At 45.4% G+C, this 17,172-nt stretch overlaps 7 protein-coding genes across 7 annotated transcripts; 3 read left to right on the forward strand and 4 right to left on the reverse strand.

The window, feature by feature from the left end:
- Nucleotides 1-1,882: 1,882 nt before the first annotated feature.
- Nucleotides 1,883-3,298, reverse strand: N7466_001694 (uncharacterized protein; the record flags this gene model as incomplete). Its single annotated transcript, XM_057161092.1, has 1 exon — nucleotides 1,883-3,298. One exon carries the CDS (start codon nucleotides 3,296-3,298, stop codon nucleotides 1,883-1,885), a length of 1,416 nt encoding a protein of 471 aa, XP_057024377.1.
- Nucleotides 3,299-3,537: 239 nt separating this feature from the next.
- N7466_001695 (uncharacterized protein) lies at nucleotides 3,538-4,314 on the reverse strand (the record flags this gene model as incomplete). Its single annotated transcript, XM_057161093.1, has 2 exons — nucleotides 3,538-3,691; nucleotides 3,797-4,314. The coding sequence occupies 2 exons, from the start codon at nucleotides 4,312-4,314 to the stop codon at nucleotides 3,538-3,540; spliced, it is 672 nt and encodes a 223-aa protein (XP_057024378.1).
- Nucleotides 4,315-4,601: 287 nt separating this feature from the next.
- N7466_001696 (uncharacterized protein) lies at nucleotides 4,602-5,690 on the reverse strand (the record flags this gene model as incomplete). The annotated part of the gene is made up of 1 exon (XM_057161094.1): nucleotides 4,602-5,690. One exon carries the CDS (start codon nucleotides 5,688-5,690, stop codon nucleotides 4,602-4,604), a length of 1,089 nt encoding a protein of 362 aa, XP_057024379.1.
- Nucleotides 5,691-6,749: 1,059 nt separating this feature from the next.
- On the forward strand, nucleotides 6,750-8,774 carry N7466_001697 (putative MFS sugar transporter; the record flags this gene model as incomplete). The annotated part of the gene is made up of 7 exons (XM_057161095.1): nucleotides 6,750-6,821; nucleotides 6,966-7,772; nucleotides 7,824-7,911; nucleotides 7,974-8,172; nucleotides 8,228-8,328; nucleotides 8,402-8,500; nucleotides 8,569-8,774. 7 exons carry the CDS (start codon nucleotides 6,750-6,752, stop codon nucleotides 8,772-8,774), a joined length of 1,572 nt encoding a protein of 523 aa, XP_057024380.1.
- A 565-nt stretch (nucleotides 8,775-9,339) lies between these two features.
- N7466_001698 (hybrid sensor histidine kinase/response regulator) lies at nucleotides 9,340-12,376 on the forward strand (the record flags this gene model as incomplete). Its single annotated transcript, XM_057161096.1, has 2 exons — nucleotides 9,340-9,846; nucleotides 9,902-12,376. 2 exons carry the CDS (start codon nucleotides 9,340-9,342, stop codon nucleotides 12,374-12,376), a joined length of 2,982 nt encoding a protein of 993 aa, XP_057024381.1.
- A 511-nt stretch (nucleotides 12,377-12,887) lies between these two features.
- On the reverse strand, nucleotides 12,888-14,651 carry N7466_001699 (FAD binding domain-containing protein; the record flags this gene model as incomplete). The annotated part of the gene is made up of 1 exon (XM_057161097.1): nucleotides 12,888-14,651. One exon carries the CDS (start codon nucleotides 14,649-14,651, stop codon nucleotides 12,888-12,890), a length of 1,764 nt encoding a protein of 587 aa, XP_057024382.1.
- A 977-nt stretch (nucleotides 14,652-15,628) lies between these two features.
- Nucleotides 15,629-16,781, forward strand: N7466_001700 (uncharacterized protein; the record flags this gene model as incomplete). The annotated part of the gene is made up of 3 exons (XM_057161098.1): nucleotides 15,629-15,906; nucleotides 16,001-16,096; nucleotides 16,169-16,781. 3 exons carry the CDS (start codon nucleotides 15,629-15,631, stop codon nucleotides 16,779-16,781), a joined length of 987 nt encoding a protein of 328 aa, XP_057024383.1.
- Nucleotides 16,782-17,172: the final 391 nt, after the last annotated feature.

The raw sequence follows: 17,172 nt of genomic DNA on the forward strand, positions 1-17,172 counted from the left end.
TTCCTTTTTCTGTGTCTTAAGGTGGGGGCATTTTCAACATTGAAGAAAAAAACGGAGTATGTACGCCGCGTAAAGTCATCTCATTGCAATATAAATATTCAAGCCTTTTTCGAATGTTATCTCTTGGTTTAATGTCCCTTTCGCTGTCCAACAAAAACTCTGTCAAAAACAACATTGAACTGAGCATAGTCTTGCAACAAACATTTGAACTCCAGGAACCACCATCCAGATGTCGGATTTTCTCATAATTGTACTCATCCTCCTGGGCTTGCTGACTTTGGTCGCGGGAGCATCCGGAATTTACGGCATAGTCAGTAAAGAAACCTCGAATTCTTTGCTTGACGATTATTCAACCGAGCAACGAAATATTATGGCACAAATCCGATATAGAACTTTTCAACGCCTCGAAGCTTCGTTGAGAGACTTGAGAGGTCCCCCGCGATCTACTATGGAGCTTCCTTCATCATCTTCAGAAGTGTTCACTCAATGAGACCGTAAGTTACCGCAAATACTGATATTCTTTAAGACTGTCAAGCTTCAATACAGTACCGAACTCATGCTCATGATTTTGCTAGGATGTAGTCCATTCGATTGCACATGTGGAATTGGATTCCTCAACTATACTATGTTGACTGATTCTTACGAACCTAGCACTTGAAACATTTGAATGTTGGTAAAGCGCTAGGCATGGATTCTTGCGACCAGTGTCATTACGGTCAACTGGTTGATTATGTCTTCTATATATATTTTGTACTCTCAAGTGCTGCTTTCTACCTGCATGTGATGTCGTGGCTCATGCTTGATTATCCAGCCGCATAGCCTCGCCTGACTCACTTGCCAGAGGTATTATCTGTCCTTACGCCCTTACGCTCTTTCTCCAGACGTTTTCCTTCACATGTTTCCCCCTCTTCAACATTGAATTTTTCAATGTTTACTCAAGTGCTCTCTGCTTTCAGCCTGTTATTTATGACTCATGTATGTATCTTCCAGATGTCTTCACCATAGGTACTTTCAGCCTATCAACTCAACCAATATCCTTAAGCTGTTCTAGGCTCCTATCTGTTTGAGCTGTTGACGTACTAGTCTGATCTACTATATCTGGTAGGTAGGTACTTAGTGCTATCAGTCAAGGGGGGAAAATTGATAGCATGTAAAAAAAAGATCAGAAGAGTTTGACAAGGAGGAACAAAGAAAAAAGAAAAAAAGAAGTGACCAGACTGGGGCTCGATCCCAGGACCTTATCGGTGTTAACGATACGTGATAACCAACTACACCATCCGGCCTGCTTATTGGTCAGGGGATAATATTTGGTCTCTCATACTTGCTTTCTAATCAACCGCACCAGGCGCTTTTCTGGGCTAAATCAGTGCTGGTAACTAGTACTACACCACGCAGGCTTATGGCTGACTGTACCCCGACCTAATTATCGACTCACTAAACCTAGTACTAACTATATTACTATTGATCCAACTTGGTATATCATGATAAAATACTTATAACAAATTGAAACATTTGAAAAGATTATTCTATAACAACATTGAATGTAAATTTTCCTAATACATGTATGCTTTCCAGAGCTGATTATGTGATAGGTAGCTAAAATATTATCCTAAGTAAATCTATACTCCTTCTTAATATGCATCATTTTTGTGTAGCCTTGAGGCTTTTGGTAACCACAGTTTGAACCAGTTGACAGCTTTGTTACAGTATCTGGCCGTGGAAACTCGTTAGCTAGCTCTGGTGAATTCCAAGATGGCCATCAGTTGCTCATTCGCAGTCACAAGTTTTCCAGATTTCTATATCGCTTTCATAGCCATGAAGGCCCCTATGATGCCCTGATCATGCGAAAGGGTCTTCCCCTTGGAGTCATAGAGAGTCACTTTTAACCATCAAGTGCAAGCCTCTCCATGAGCTCCTCGATTGCGGGTCTTCGGGAAACAAATATCCCGAACTTGACCATATTTTCTTTGAAAGGAGCAACTAAATCTGCCTCTGTTTTGGATTCCGCGTTATGATGCCCAGATACAGGAATAGCTTTTCCAAGATCGAGTGTAAGAATAGTGAAGCTGGCCAAGTCAGGATACATGTTTTCCTTGCAATCCGCAGCAATATTCTCGGCAGTTTTGACAACAGATGAGTTGCAGTCGGAAAGTACCAGTCTTTTTAGCGCGGGGTAGAACTGAGGGTGGTCCGGAACTATGGCTTGTTGAAGGCGAACATTCTCAAGTACCGTAAACTCGCGCAAAGATGGCATTTTCGTCTGGTTTGATATGAACCGTGGCAGATCATCAAGATCGGTAGCTTTCCTGGCAAAATCTAGTCGCAGATACTCAAGAGTCTCTCGATGCTCAAAGAGGGCTTCATGGGCATGTGCTGCGTTGAATTGAGACCCTCTGTAGGTATCAGGAGGGCGGCTCAAGGCAATGCCAAAATCAAAGGCAAAGCTGTCATACGAGAACGACTTCAGATTTTTGAATACTCCGGTGAGTTTTTGAAGGCACAAATTGTCGATTTCACAATTGTCGAAAACTAGCTCCTCGACCACCGATGATTTAGGCTCCAATTTGAACGAGAAATTCTCGGCTTGAAGATCTCCGTACGAGAAGACTGCGGTCTTGAGCTTGGAAAGAGTGAGAAATTCAAGATAAGTTGCAATATTGTAACCGCAATAGTCATCATTGCCGATGAAACAGACATTCTCAAGGTTTGGCAAAAAAGAAGGGCCCTGGCGCAACAGCGTCGAGAAGGGACTCATGGAAAGCAGACCTCCAGGGAGAATCATGCGACGAATGTTGGGAGTCTTCTTGAGAATCAAGGCAGCAAAGATACTGACATCTCCCAACTCCATGGCAATAATCCAAGTCTTTTCTGCCTTGCCGAGATCGAGGTCTTTGATTGCGTTTGTGAAGAATTGGATATCTTCTTTGGAAATTTCGTAAGGCTCAGGGTCAAAAGGTGCTGATATTGTGAGATCCTGAAGGAATTTCCCGAGCTCTGGGCGACGATTCAGAGCTTTCGCGAAGGAGACAGTCATCCCATTGTGCCTATCTAGAGCATGATCGGCGAAATTCTGGAAGAGTAGAGGCTGGGCGACGCCACGAAGTTTCTTTGCGACGAGGCAGGTTGTGTATAAATCTCCATATCCATCGCTAACCTGGTAGTCATCCTTGTCATATATTTTTGTTTGGTTCTCAATTCGGCCTTCCCTCAGGCCCTGCCACTCAGTCGCTTCATGAGGGAGAAAAAAAGTCAGAATATTTATAAGAATACCATCTGGAAGGCTCAGAAGAGTCGACATCTTTGGAAATGGGGATACGCAAGCCAAAAGAGGGTTGACAAAGGATGAGAAGTTGAACTGGAGAGAGGGGGAACTTTGGAAAGTGCGTCGTGCTTATCGTGCTTATCAAGGTTCGGTCAACTGGGCAGTAGGTCAAAATACTCAGCATTCTAATGAATATGTTACATGGGTATCTTCTAAGCGCCTGAAGAATTCTGTCTGACCCGGACGAAAAGCAAAATGAACTCCATATTTCGCAATCACGGGGATTTTGAGGATTCTGAAGCTGCGCGTTCTTTTTTTTTGAAAGTGGTGTATGCCTGCTGGTCGATGCCGCCGAAGATGCCACTGTCCTCAATGTCTTTCACTAATTGTGAGATGGCCACCCCACTTCTGGCGATAGCGGCTGAAAGCCTGTGATCGATGCGTTAGTAAATAGTCTTCGTGTGTTCTTGGGTGAGTAGACGATATGCCGATCTGAAAAATCGGAGACAAAGAGGTGGGGATAAGATGACTTACCAGTCCAAAGCTGAGTACCACGGACCTGCCTGCAGCTCAGATATTTCTGATTTTGGCTCAAAGATTTCTTGAACTGCTGGGAAACAGAATAATAGGCTAGAAATGGCATGGGCGTTGGATGAGATCTGGAAAAGGTCCATAGGGTATTCAAGACAGTCAAACTCCACAGTACCGCGGCGAAGAAGAGAACAGAACATTGCCCAAGCGAATGCTTGCTGAGCCGTTCGCCAGTACAGGAGTATCAAGATCTGAACCCAGTCGGGGGACTTGACAGTGAGTTCATGATAGATTCCGAGATCAGGGTAATAGCCATGGTCAGTGTCACAGCGACGGCCCTCGGTCTGAATAGTCTCAATGACTGAGAAAGATGTGACTATCTCATCACTAACAGCTGGGTTCAAAATGGCGACTTGCTCGGAGAGCTTTTTTTGGAAGAATACGATCAGTCGAGGCCAGTTGATCCTAGGAGCTAGAATATCTTCAGCTGCAGTCTTTCCAGAGAGGGGCATCAAAGACATTGATTGAAGTGTTTGGTAGCGAGCGAAGACAGAAGAGTTCGTGAGGTCAGGTCGCAGTCCGTCCCAATAGTTGGAATCGTTATCTGTCTCCCAGGCGTGACGTTTCTCATCTGGTCAAGCATGAAAGCGTGGTGAGCCTCGAGGGTCCTTATCACCCCCGGTCGCGCGACCCTAAAGCAGCCGTCAATTAGTAGTGTGGTGGGTGATCACATGCGAATCCTGACTGTTGTATGTTTTTGTTTTTCGTTGATGTAGTAAACCAACGAATTTATAAGAACAATTAGAATCTAAGAAAGCACCTGAGACTTTTTCAACCACTTATGGGCCTCCGCATAAATCCCCTGCGTAACCTCCTCTCTCCTCATCTTACTGTTACCCCCCTTCTTCCGTCCCGGCGATGCGTGGGTAAACCCATGCGGACAACCCCTTGCCAAGGTCCACTTATACTTGCCCACCTCGAAGTCCTCCTCTTGCTCAACCCCAACTCTATCGTCCAACCCGGCCAACCGGTGAATCATCTCCTGAGACTCCAATCGGAGCATATCCCACTGTGCCCCAATCATATAAATCCATGGCGGTAGCTCATGCTTCCCCGCGTACAATGGACTGAGTAATGGATCCCTCCGGTTCTGCCCTACACGCACATACCCCCAGTCCAGCCACCAGGATGTCTTTTCCAGCGAATCATTTGGACCATTTTTATATGGTCTTGAATCCAGCTTTTCGTTGGGCGGGTGACCAAAATCCACGATTGGATAGTATATTACCGCTGCTTTGACCAGGCCTTTCAGACCGGGACATTGTGAGGCAGACAGTGCAAGTTTTCCGCCCGCGCTGAAGCCACCGATGGCGATCCGAGAGTGATCGATTGGGAGAGATTCATCGGCTAACACATACTTGGCTACCTCGGCAACATCAAATGTGGCAGTCGGGAAGGGGTGGAGCGGCGCTTTGCGATAGTTAAGGCTGACGACTAGCATTCCAGTACGATTGGCCCAACTACTACAGAAGGAATCGTCGACGGTGGCATCGCACATTACAAAGCCACCGCCGTGGATGTTTAGGTAGAGGGGGAGGAGTTGGCGCTCGGCGGGGTTGTAAGATCGTGGATAGAAGATGCGAGTTTCCAGAGTTGGGCGGCAGGCGTAGCGCTTGGTGAGTGTGGGTTGAGTGCCCGGTTGAGGAGGATGGAAGAGGCGGAGGTAGAGGAAGTAGAGGGTCGCGAGGAATTTGAGCAACCAGAGTCGGAAGAAACAATTGAGGCGGTGCGAGAGGGATAGTCGCTCTTTTGGGAGGGGAAGAATGGGAGTTTCCACCGAAGATGAAAATGCCAGTCTAGCTGCCTCTGCTCCGTCTTTGACTAAATTCTCGATCATTATTCTAATTTCTAGGGTAGTGGTGATGGTGAATGTTGGAAGAGGAAACGAGTTCGAGCAAAGAGGCGTCAATCGGCCAATGGAGCAATCTGTTGGGAACTTTGAATTGAATGTAGAGTGACTAGTACGTATTTGTGATAACCAATCCTTCTGTTGGGCTTGTCGACTTACTCTTTGCCTAATCTACTGACACTCTGCTAAAGATTTGAATGACTGGTAATAAAGTTGGCATATACTATACTAATTATCTTTCTTCTTCGTGTATATTTTAATAATTTATGTACTAAGTACTAGTAGATTATCTGCAGAAGGTTAATATCGGCGCTCAATCTCTCCTTCTCTCTTTTTTTTTTTTTTTTTTTTTTTGTCCTCTTCTTTTGGCCCCAGAACCGACGTGCATTAGTCCAGAAATTAGCTCGGTATCCCACCGAACCCGAAGTTAGTAGTCTGCATGTGCGCTTGTATCGCTTATGGATTGTATTATTTTAGCCCACAAATTTGATTTATATATACATGACGCGTTTAGCGCTTTTTTTCTTCAAAAAATTCACTCATAGAGTCATCAATTCAAAGGTGTCAAGACATCTGGAAACATTGAAGCCTTTGCTCTCAACTCTGGTGATAAAGACAGGAAAGGTGCGGGGGACTCAAGAGGAGACAATCCGAGGTCTATGTCAACTGGTAGGTTTGACAATGACAATCCAATACGCTTTTAGGTACTCTAGCGTGCTGATCTGCAGGGATCAGGCATATATTGTGGGTTGTTACCTTCAACCTTAGGGTCCACCTCCCTCAGGAGCTAGACAGCATGGCTGCAGCTCGAGTGAGCTGTTTCTGCATTCCGCCAACGACAATGTACATATGCACATGACATGGTGGATTTGTTTCAACCAATAATGATATCGGATTTCAGTTGTTCCTGCAACAGAAGCAGTCCACAAGCTCCCTGGCCCAGAGCCTCGTTGTTAAATTCTCTTCTTTTCTTTTTTCTCAGAAACATCTTCTCTTCTTGTCATGTCCGACTAATAAGGGTCGTCTCCGTTGCAATAAAATACCATGATGGGCAGTCTCAGCTCCCAGACCAGTCTCTATAACAGACTGGTCACCATTTTCGTGGCCATTGGGTCTATGGTATGTGCCCTTGGAAGAGGATTGGATGGTACCAGCACGTCCCTGTATCCCCCCTCATCTGCAATTTTACTCCGTTTATTCGATTCCATCTCTATTGCAGCCATCTATTAGCTTCTCTCGTCTAATTCTGGCTAACCTTTCTAGACATACGGATATTGCGCTTCTATCATCTCCAGTACGATCGGCCAGCCAGGGTGGTATGCGTACTTCAATCTTCCACAGGACGGTGAACCTGGATATGCCACGATTACAACCCCCGCAATATCAACCGCCAATGGCGTCTTCAGTGCTGGCGGAGCTGTTGGTACACTCTTCATGATGTGGTCATGTGAATTTTACGGTCGCAAGGCAAATATTCAACTGGGCGCTTTCTTCTCCATATTCGGAGGAGCCTTGCAGGCTGGCTCGAATTCACTGGCCATGTTCCAAGCCGGTCGATTTATCTGTGGTCTTGGGATTGGTATTCTGGTCACCGTCTGCCCGATGTATCTGTCCGAAATGTCAAGTGCCAGTCGTCGTGGCTGGTTGGTTGGCCACCATGCCATATTTCTTGTATTTGGGTACATGCTCGCTGGATGGGTGGGCTTTGCGTGTTACTATGCACAAGATACCATGCCGGCATTCGGCTGGAGATTCCCCTTGGCACTTCAGTGTCTTCCACCATTGATCCTTCTACTCGGATCTTACTGGCTTCCTCGGTCGCCTCGGTGGCTGATTTCAAAGGGAAAATTTGAAGAGGCTAGTGTTGTGCTTGAACGCCTTCGCACCTCACCTGTATCAGCCAAGGAAGAGTTCCTCCAGGTAAAAGAGCAAATCAAGCTCGAGGCGGAGCGACTAGCTACATATGGTAATATTTGGATGGCTGTTTGGAAGAAAAAGTCGTACAGGAAGCGAATGATCATTGGGTTTGTGACCCAATGGGGTGCTGAATTTGGCGGTCCACTAATCATCGTGAGTTAAAACCAGGAGCAGATGTCTTAATTTTAGCTGAACGCATAACAGAACAACTACGCCGTACTTCTGTATACAAATCTTGGAATGAAGGGCAGTATGCCTCTACTCCTGAGTGCTGTTTGGTTGACAACAGCAGGTATGATCCATTGTCTTGCATATTTTTTGTGGCTTTAGCCCCCAAGCATTAATACGTTGCAGGTCTCATCTATAACCCTTTGGGAGCTTGGCTCCACGACCGAGTCAATTCGCGACGCAAGATGTACATCACTGGCTTTGTTGGCATCATTCTTACTACTTCTTGCCTTGCAGCTATGACAGCTCAATTCGCCGGCACAACCAATCGGGTCGGCAACGGATTCGGAATTCTGTTCATATACCTGTATTTGGCATTTCAAGGGTAGGTTTTGTCTTTGAACCTGCGATAATGTTTCTAGGTGCTAATAATTATCTAGAACCTTTTGCGATACGACAATGTACCTCTATGTGTCGGAAATTTTCCCAACAGAAATCCGGCCTATCGGTATGGGTTTCTCTTTATTTGGTCAATTTGCTGGTGAGTCTGATATTTGGCATACACATGAATATTTTTATTTTGAATAGATGTAATTTGGAACTAATAATCTCAGCTACTCTCATTCTTCTTGAGACTGCACCAATAGGTTTCAACAATAGCGGTTGGAAATATTACCTTGTCATTATTTTCTGGTCTGCATTCTTCATTCCAGGTACGTTTATTTCTTGAAAATACTTTCTCTTTTCATTGGAGTTTTTTTTTTCTCTAATCATTCCATAGTGATCTACTTTTTCTTCCCAGAGACTGCTCGGTTGACCCTGGAAGAAATCGCTAAGAACTTTGGAGAACAAGTCGCGGTTACCCTGACAGATACCACCGACGAAGAGAATGCCCAGTTTGATTCACAATCCAATGTGGATGGTCCATCACTCAAGACATCAAGCTATACAAAGGATCATCACAATGACCTCGAGCCCACTAAATGAAGGGAATACTACTAGTAGTAGGTAGAAAGTATCAAAATATGAAGTTCCTTGCAAGTTGCAATCCCATATGAACAGTTTTCTTCTTAAAAGGGTTAACATTGTATTAGCCTAGGCCTTTTAATAAAGTCTAGACCAAAACATACTATTTACATTCAATTCTAACATTTGAATACAGACTACTGTACTCCGTATTAGATACATGTAATAATTACACCACGTATACAGGGCGCTAAACCAATCTTGTCTACTACCCCGGCCATAACCACATAGCACTTAAGGTAAAAATTAATAGAGAGTGTATCGTAATATTACCGTAATGTCTGCCCCCAAGTCTGCGATTTCCTTTTTTTTCCCCCGTTTTTTTCCCGTTTTTTTCTCCTTCTTTTTCGGATTCGTCTAGAATCTAGAATCGCCTTAGGGCAAAGCAAATCCAAGTTTGTGGGTGATCAGAGCCGACCGTGACACGCTGACTCCGCGGGGCAAAAGTCACGTGCCATCGCGAGTGTTTACCAACGGCCCTTGAATCCCATGAAGGTTACAAGTCTCTAATGCTGCCCAAAAAAGTATGGCCCCCAACAGTGGGCGGCGGATCCCGTTCTTTCCAAAGGCGGATGCAGCTATTCTGACATCGAAGCATGCACCCCCGCCAACTCGTCCACAGACCGTGGGACCCGTCTTCGATCGGGAAAATGTAAACCGGCCGATCGACCCATGGTCATCAGACGTCGATGCAGAATGTTATCCCCAGACAGAGAATTATGCGCCCGCGACAGTCCCCGAAAGGCCGCCTTGCTTTTCCGATCGATACCTACGTGCCTCCCTTGCCGAGAATGAAAGACTCCGATTGTCCATGCTATGGTACTATACACGCGATGTTCTCAAAGAGAATGAGTTTCTCTCGGGCCTCCAGGAGAAAGCGTATCTTGCCCAGGAATCCACTGGATGGGAGTTTTCAGTGATCGGCATTCAGGATGTCGATTTCTATATCCGATTGGCCACAGTGGGGCTTGAGCTAGGCATTCTCCCGCGTGGGGAAACTATCTGTGCCCACACAGTTACCCAACCTCCTGGTGTACGTTGCGCATTCCTGTGCCATTTACTCACCACGCGCTGAATATCTTTTACAGAGTGTCTTCCACTTGCCGAACATGATGGAGGACTGGAGGTTCCAAGAATCACCATATGTAGAACTTGGGGGCCTTCACGCATACGCTGGCGCGCCACTTCGGTTGCAGACCGAGAATGGAGATTCCGTGGGTCTTGGATCACTCTGCGTGGCCTCGAGTAAGATCGAAGAGCCATTGAATAAATCACAACACCAGGCTCTGGTTCGTCTAGCCGACTGGGTCGTCTCTGATCTCGTTCAATGTGCAAGAGCAAGACGCCAGCGGGATCGACGGCGAATGTCCGAACTCCTCTCTATGGTTCAGAGAGAAACAGATGATACGGTATCCGAGGAGCCTGTCCTTGGCATCTTGCGTACTATATACCCTGATGCAATAATCAGCAAACAGCCATCCAATGCAACCCATGTCAAGATTGAAGGACGCGATCCGATACTAATGTCTGAATTTGAAGATGGAATATGGGAAGACAACAACTACTTTGACGATTTGATTGCAAATTCAAACCATCTTGCACTTCCGTCCGATAAGGTAGTACGCATCATCACCGCTCAATGTGAATGTACAACAGGGTCATCGTTACTCATCGTGGCATCCAAAGACATAAAACTGGTATTTGACGATATCGATTCGTGGTTTGTTCAAAGCTGCGCCGATACGCTCTCGCAGATGTGGCGGAAAAGCCTTCTGATAGAAGCAATGAAAGCGAAAGAGAAGTTTCTCCAAGGAGTTTCTCATCAGCTCCGCACGCCGATTCATGGCATCCTTGGTTCCGTTGAACTCCTAGCCGAGGAACTACAGTCGCGGAATTTGAGCGACTCCGCAACCCAAGTATCAGCACCGATGAAGGGAACATCGGAGATCGCTCCACGTGATCCTTCCATGTATCTCAATATAATCAAGATGGCGGGTCGAGATTTGACTTCAATCGTCAACAACATGATAACTCTGAACCGATGGACTGACATTGCCATGACAGACCGGCAGTATGCCCTGCATACTGTCGAGGAACTCGAGGCAGAAATTGAAAGTGAGATACTTAAGCTAACATCCGGAGACGCCCGCTATAAGACCTCTATATCTTTTACTCGCCACTTGCCCCCAAGGTTTGAGAGTTTCCGAAGTGATCTTGGTGTGCTCCGAGACAGTCTTGTTCCGTTGATCATCAACTCAATCCAAAATACATCAGAAGGCATTGTATCGATAGCCATCTCGATAGACTTAGACTGCAAGCAACTTACTGTCGATGTCAAAGACACTGGTCGAGGTATCCCTGTCGATCAACAACAGCGCATATTTGATTCCTACGAAAAGGTCAGCTTGCACTCAGCAGGTGCTGGATTGGGCCTCACGTTATCATCTAAGTTTGCAACACTACTCCATGGGTCCATCGATCTAGTTTCATCTCATGTTGGCCGTGGCTCCCATTTCAGAGCCACATTCCGGGAACTTGAGTTCATCTCCTCAAACCCACCGCAGTCACTGGCTTCAAAATTCATTAATCTACCTTCCAAATTCTTCAACCTGGAGACCACCTCCGACTGCGCATTTTTGCGTGATGATTTTACCAATTCTCTTACATGCAATGGCTTTATTCGCTCAGACAGTATTGAAGATTGCATAGTCATTCTTGATGCTGTGCCCGATCTAGAACTGCACCGCCTGCATTTGTCTCAAATCCCATTCGGACAAGTTGCCATCTGTCTTGTCCCTGACTCGGAAGCAGGGATTCATCTTGAACGCACTGCGAATAATGTCGTTTATGCTTATGGACCCTTTTCGACCTCAATCATGTGCTCTTCGCTTGAAAAAGCACAAGATATCCTTGCCGGAGCAGAACTATCCCAGCCGTGCCTGCAACCCAGTAACTCTTATATTTCTCCTTCGGAGCTATACCGCGACCCAAGTACAGACGAAGATGCTACATCTCGTTCATCAACATCCAACTCAATACATTCCAGCTCAGACGCCAATATACCAGCAACACTTTTGCCAGATCTAGCAGCTTTTGGGGACTTGAGAATATCAACACCGACATTCCCTACTTCCATAACTTCGCCTAGGCCCATTACTCTAATTGTGGACGATAATGCCATCAACCTCCGCATTATAGAAATGTACTGCAAGAAACGAGGATTACCCTTTTATTCCGCCATGAATGGCCAGCAAGCCGTTGAGATGTTTTCCCAGCGTCAAACACTGTGTGCTGGTGGCGATGAGTCTGCGTTTCAACTGATATTTATGGACTTGCAAATGCCAGTCTGCGATGGAATTGAAGCGACTAAGCAAATACGAATTTTGGAGGAAGGAAACCAATGGAGGAAGAGCACTCTATTCATGATGACTGGCCAAGATAGTCCATCCGATAGGATTGCTGCGGAAGATGCTGGCACCAACGAATACCTGGTGAAGCCTGTTGTTATTAAGGAGCTGGACCGTGTTGTGAAACAATATTTTCCGGCGTTTGAAGTTATTTAGAATTATTCTAGCAAGTATACACGATTTTGCTAAGACGGAAATTCATGCATGCATATACATTATGTATATTGATTATCAATATCCTACATGGATAGGAGGTACCAGTTGACAAATATAATTGATCATCCATGGATGCCCAGATCTTCGAATGGTACCAGTCTAATATTGCATGTGAATATGTACACATGCATCCAGATGTCCACGTGTATCCAGAATTTCTTTTCCAGGTACATAGATCTCTATTGCTATAAATCCTTGCGCAACCGTAAACATTTGAACTCGACAATTCTCAGTAACACCAAGTCAATGCTGGATTTTCAAGCCTCAGAAGCCAAAATTCAAATCTCCCGGTATGCATCCGATTATATGCTCAATTGGCGCAAAATGTTTCATAGCCTGCACGAGAGATCGACTGGCTACTAAACTCAAGCATAGCAGGAGTAGAATGGACTGATGGGTAAAAGTTAGCACATTCCCAAATACACGGTGACGATAGGACAATAGAAGACACTCACTCAGCCTCTCCTCTCCATCCAACACACTTCCAACAATCAAATATGTGAGTAGGATCATATCGGTTCTTCACATCCAAAAGTCTGTCATAGAATGAACCGAAATATGTCTGCTCCCAGTCAGGCTCCAGGTAGCTGGCTTCATTGAAATAAGCTCCACCACCTGGGCTCAACTCCTTCAAAGGATCCACCGTGTGCAAGATCCCATCGGCAGTTGATCTCAGTACACTATCCTCCAGGGGCTCTAGCCATTCACCAACGTGAATAACATGCCACAGGGCATCACGCCAAGCTGGATTAACGGCCGATGATTCGTCGGCATTTGAATTGCTAACAGGAGTCTCGCAGACGATCTGTGTACCCGTGAGATTCAGAAGACTTCTGGCTTCAGTGATTCCTTGCAAGACACCTTCTACCAAGGCGTCGAGAGTCTTTGGCTCCGCAAATACAGTGGTAGGGATCAATCGCGAAGACAAAAGAGAGTATATCCCGGATGGCTCGGTAACTTTGGCATCGGCAGCAGTTACAGACAGGTACTCGGCGTAGTTTGTGTATGAATTGTATCCGTTCTTTGATACGGAAAGGTCTGTGCGATTGCCGAGAAACTGGGCAAACTTCGTCGTAGCTGACTTCAACTTCGATCCATTGTCACCATAGACCAGGACCAAGCTGATGGCAACTTTCTCAGGAAAGTATTCAATCTGACCAGTAATGAGCTGAGCAGACCAACCGATCTGACTCTTGGCGTGCTCTGTGAGGATTTCACGGAGAGCAAGGTTCGTTGTCGCATTCGTGTGAGCTGTAGCATTGGTGATGTTTGCCGTGAACGTGTAGGTGTGGATCGGCAGCGATGGGAAAAGCTGAACGCGATACTTGGTAAGGATTGCGTATGTACCACCTCCACCACCACGCATGGCCCAGAACAGGTCGGGATCATTGCACTGGTTTATAATGCGCAACTCTCCATCGGCAGTGATGACTTCGAACTCCACGGCGTTGTCGGCCATGAGACCATATGTCGTGGTGAATGAACCGACGCCTCCTCCCTGTGCAAATCCACCAGCAAGACCAACAGACTCCTCATATCCTCCCATGACATCCATGCCATGGCCATTAAAGAAACGGTATGCATCCTGTGCAACAACTCCAGCACCAAGCTCTCCAACATTTTGGCTGTTAGATGCGGGGCAATCATGAGCGGTAAAGTTGGAGTAGAAAGTGAGGTTGTCGAGGTTCTTGGTCCAGATGGCGAGAGTATTCGGCACAGAAGACCGTCCATAGAAGTCGTGACCGGTATTCTTCACACTGATGCGAATGTTGTGGGCGGTTGCAAATTTGAGAGTGGCGGCAATGTGCGATGGCTCATGAACGTCAACATAGTACGAAGCCAAGCCACCGATAGAACAATTGGCGTACATGAGCTCACTTGGGTCAGACTCCAGAAGTGTGCAACCAGAGGCATGACAAGTCTCCCAGTTCAACCAGTATGTCTGCCCAAAATGCTCTCCACGAAGAATACTATCACCATAGTAATCTTCAACAGCCTCACAGGCCTTTGCATCATAGTGTCCAGAGTTCTTGTAACAAGAAGCGGCGATTGGGATGGTTTCGAAAAGGTTACCAGCGACACTGGTATTTAATTGCCTCCATTCACTCAAGGATGGCCAACATTTTTGGCCTGGTCGGCAATCATAATCGGCAGCATGAGTAGAAGCAACAAGACCAAGAGAGAGGAGAAGGACGGAAGACACGGCGCTAGTCATTTTTTGTTGCCAACCAGGGTCTCACTTTGGCAACGTTCGGATTTCAAGGTTCAGGGCTGATTCGTAGGCGAGAGAGAGAGAGAGTTGAATCTGCTGAGCGTGATCCAATTGCTTTTGCTCCTTATTCTTCTTATTTTTCTTATTCTTCTTATTCTTCTTCTTCTTCTTCTTCTTCTTCTTCTTCTTCTTCTCTCCCATGGTTAATGCTTTCCTTAAATACTATCAACTCCGTTTCGTGGTTCCCTCATTCTGGGCAAGTCAAGTTGACGATCAATTTGAACCAGGATGTTTGAAGTATGATGACGATCAAGGGTCCATAAAGGGAAACTGGTACTAAGCACCGTAACGGGAAACACGTGTATATCCACATCATAAGGTCCAAGCTTCTGTGGCGATCGTATATGCAGTGGTTATGCATATCGAAACTGCTTCCCAATTAAGAAAAGTGGAGCCATTCAGCCTTGGAACTCAAGTTGCTTGTTTTATTTTATTTTATTTTATTTCATTTTTATTTTTTATTTTTATTTTATTTATAATTTTTGGGGTCTAAATAGTGGGGTTTCGAAGCCTCTTCCTCTTCAGAGCTCTCTTATTGGTATGATCGGGAGTAAAAGGATTGACTTTTCCCTTCTGTATCCACAGTCTGGTTTAGGAATGCTTCGCATCGTAGCCATCAAATATGGAACATTTGAATATCTTAATTTCAAACATTTGAAGGCTTACTTTCAAAGTTTGGTTGGAGTCAGCTGGAGTCAGGCAGCCATGTAGATACTATTACCTACTCAGGTGTCGAATATAAATCCCCTGTCAGCACCATTGTAATTTTCTTTTCTTCACACTCTCAAGCCAAGTGCCAAGTCAAAGAAGTGACTTATAAAGTTGCTTGTTTTTTTTTTTTTTTCTTTTTTTTTTTTTTGGAAACTTTGCAGTCTCTTGCCTTTCAGTGCACAGCTTTCAAGCTATTAATACATTGAAGAATGGCCGTCACCACTGAGCACATTGCCATTGCAGAGTTGGTCATATACATCCCCGTCACCTTACTGGCCATCTTTGTGGTTGTTCGTCATGGATTCCACAAGCAGTTGGGATGGATCTATCTCTGTATCTTTGGAGTCATTCGTGTTGCCGGAGCTGTCATGGAGATTCTGAGCACCAACCACCCTGATAACACAAGCGACAAAGAATGGGCTGTCATCCTACAATCCGTTGGCCTTTCTCCTCTTCTTCTTTCAACATTAGGACTTTTGAAAAGAATGTGAGTGTACCAAGGCTCAAGTGAGATCTTCGATCTCACCTTTGTCGAATGTTTCTCTTCTCTTCTTCTTCTAACATTACTAACTTCGAATCAGCTTTGATGAGACAACTACCCATATCCCATCGGATCCAGATTCCAAGGGCAATACCGTGCTCGAAGTCTTAGGCTACCTACCTGTTATCGGTAAAATGTAAGTTCTCGCATTCCCAATTTATAACTTCATCTTCCGGCTCTTCAATTCTAATGAATCCCCCTGTCTCAGTGTATCCATCTTCAACAAGAAAGCAACCGCCATATCTCGTCGCAGCAAAATCGTTCAACTCCTCCATATCCCCTCATTCATCGCCTTGATTTTAGCAATCAGCGGTGGATCCGATCAATCTTCATCGAGCGCATCAGACCGCTCAAGCGGTAAAAAGGAGACTGAGGCTGCAATCATCATGTTCCTCCTGATCTACGTTGCCACTTGCACTCTTTTTATCATCACCTTACGAGATCTCCGTGAAATGCTACCAAGTCAACAACGGATCTATATGTGCATCTTCTTTGCATTGCCTCTGATTGCTGTCCGGTTATTGTACAGCTTGATTAGTGACTTTGGTCATGATGCAAAGTTTTCCTTGGTTGATGGTGATCCAGCCGTTCAACTGGGTATGGCCACCATCGAGGAATTTTTGGTTGTTCTGATGTACACCGTCTTGGGTGTGATTACTCCTAAATCTACCATTGATCGCGCTGTCGGAGGGGGTATTGTTCGGCCGGAGAGTCATTCTCTGGAAGGTGGCAACTCTGGCCAGCCTGTATCCTATGCCGAGGCTGGAGCTCAAAATGCATACTACCAAGATTATGCACGACACAACCAGCAGCCCAGATAAATGGCTGTTTCTGGTATTGGGACTTGGCAGATAACCAATTCTGCGATCAGTGCAGAGTGAAAATATTGCAAGGATTAGGAGTCATGGTTCAATACGTTGGTGTTTGAATGCTCAGGGCTGGAGTACTCCATCTCGCCTATTAGGCTTAATTTGGGAGGTTTTTTTTCTTTTCTTTTGGTTTATATTCACAGGGGGTATTGGTGAAACTTTTTATTGTCATCATTTGTTTATAGAACGAACTTGAGCGTATTCAATATTATTGTTCGAATTTCCACCAATCTCTAGACTTTCAAACATTTGGATGTTCCACACATGTGCACCCAAAAGTTCCTACATGGGGATCAAACCCTTTCAAGCTACATATGTACATATATGTACGTAATTGCCCAGG

Source organism: Penicillium verhagenii (genome assembly GCF_028828195.1).
Source record: "Penicillium verhagenii strain IBT 33310 chromosome Unknown utg000003l_segment0_segment0, whole genome shotgun sequence".
Taxonomy (NCBI): Eukaryota; Fungi; Ascomycota; class Eurotiomycetes; order Eurotiales; family Aspergillaceae; genus Penicillium; species Penicillium verhagenii.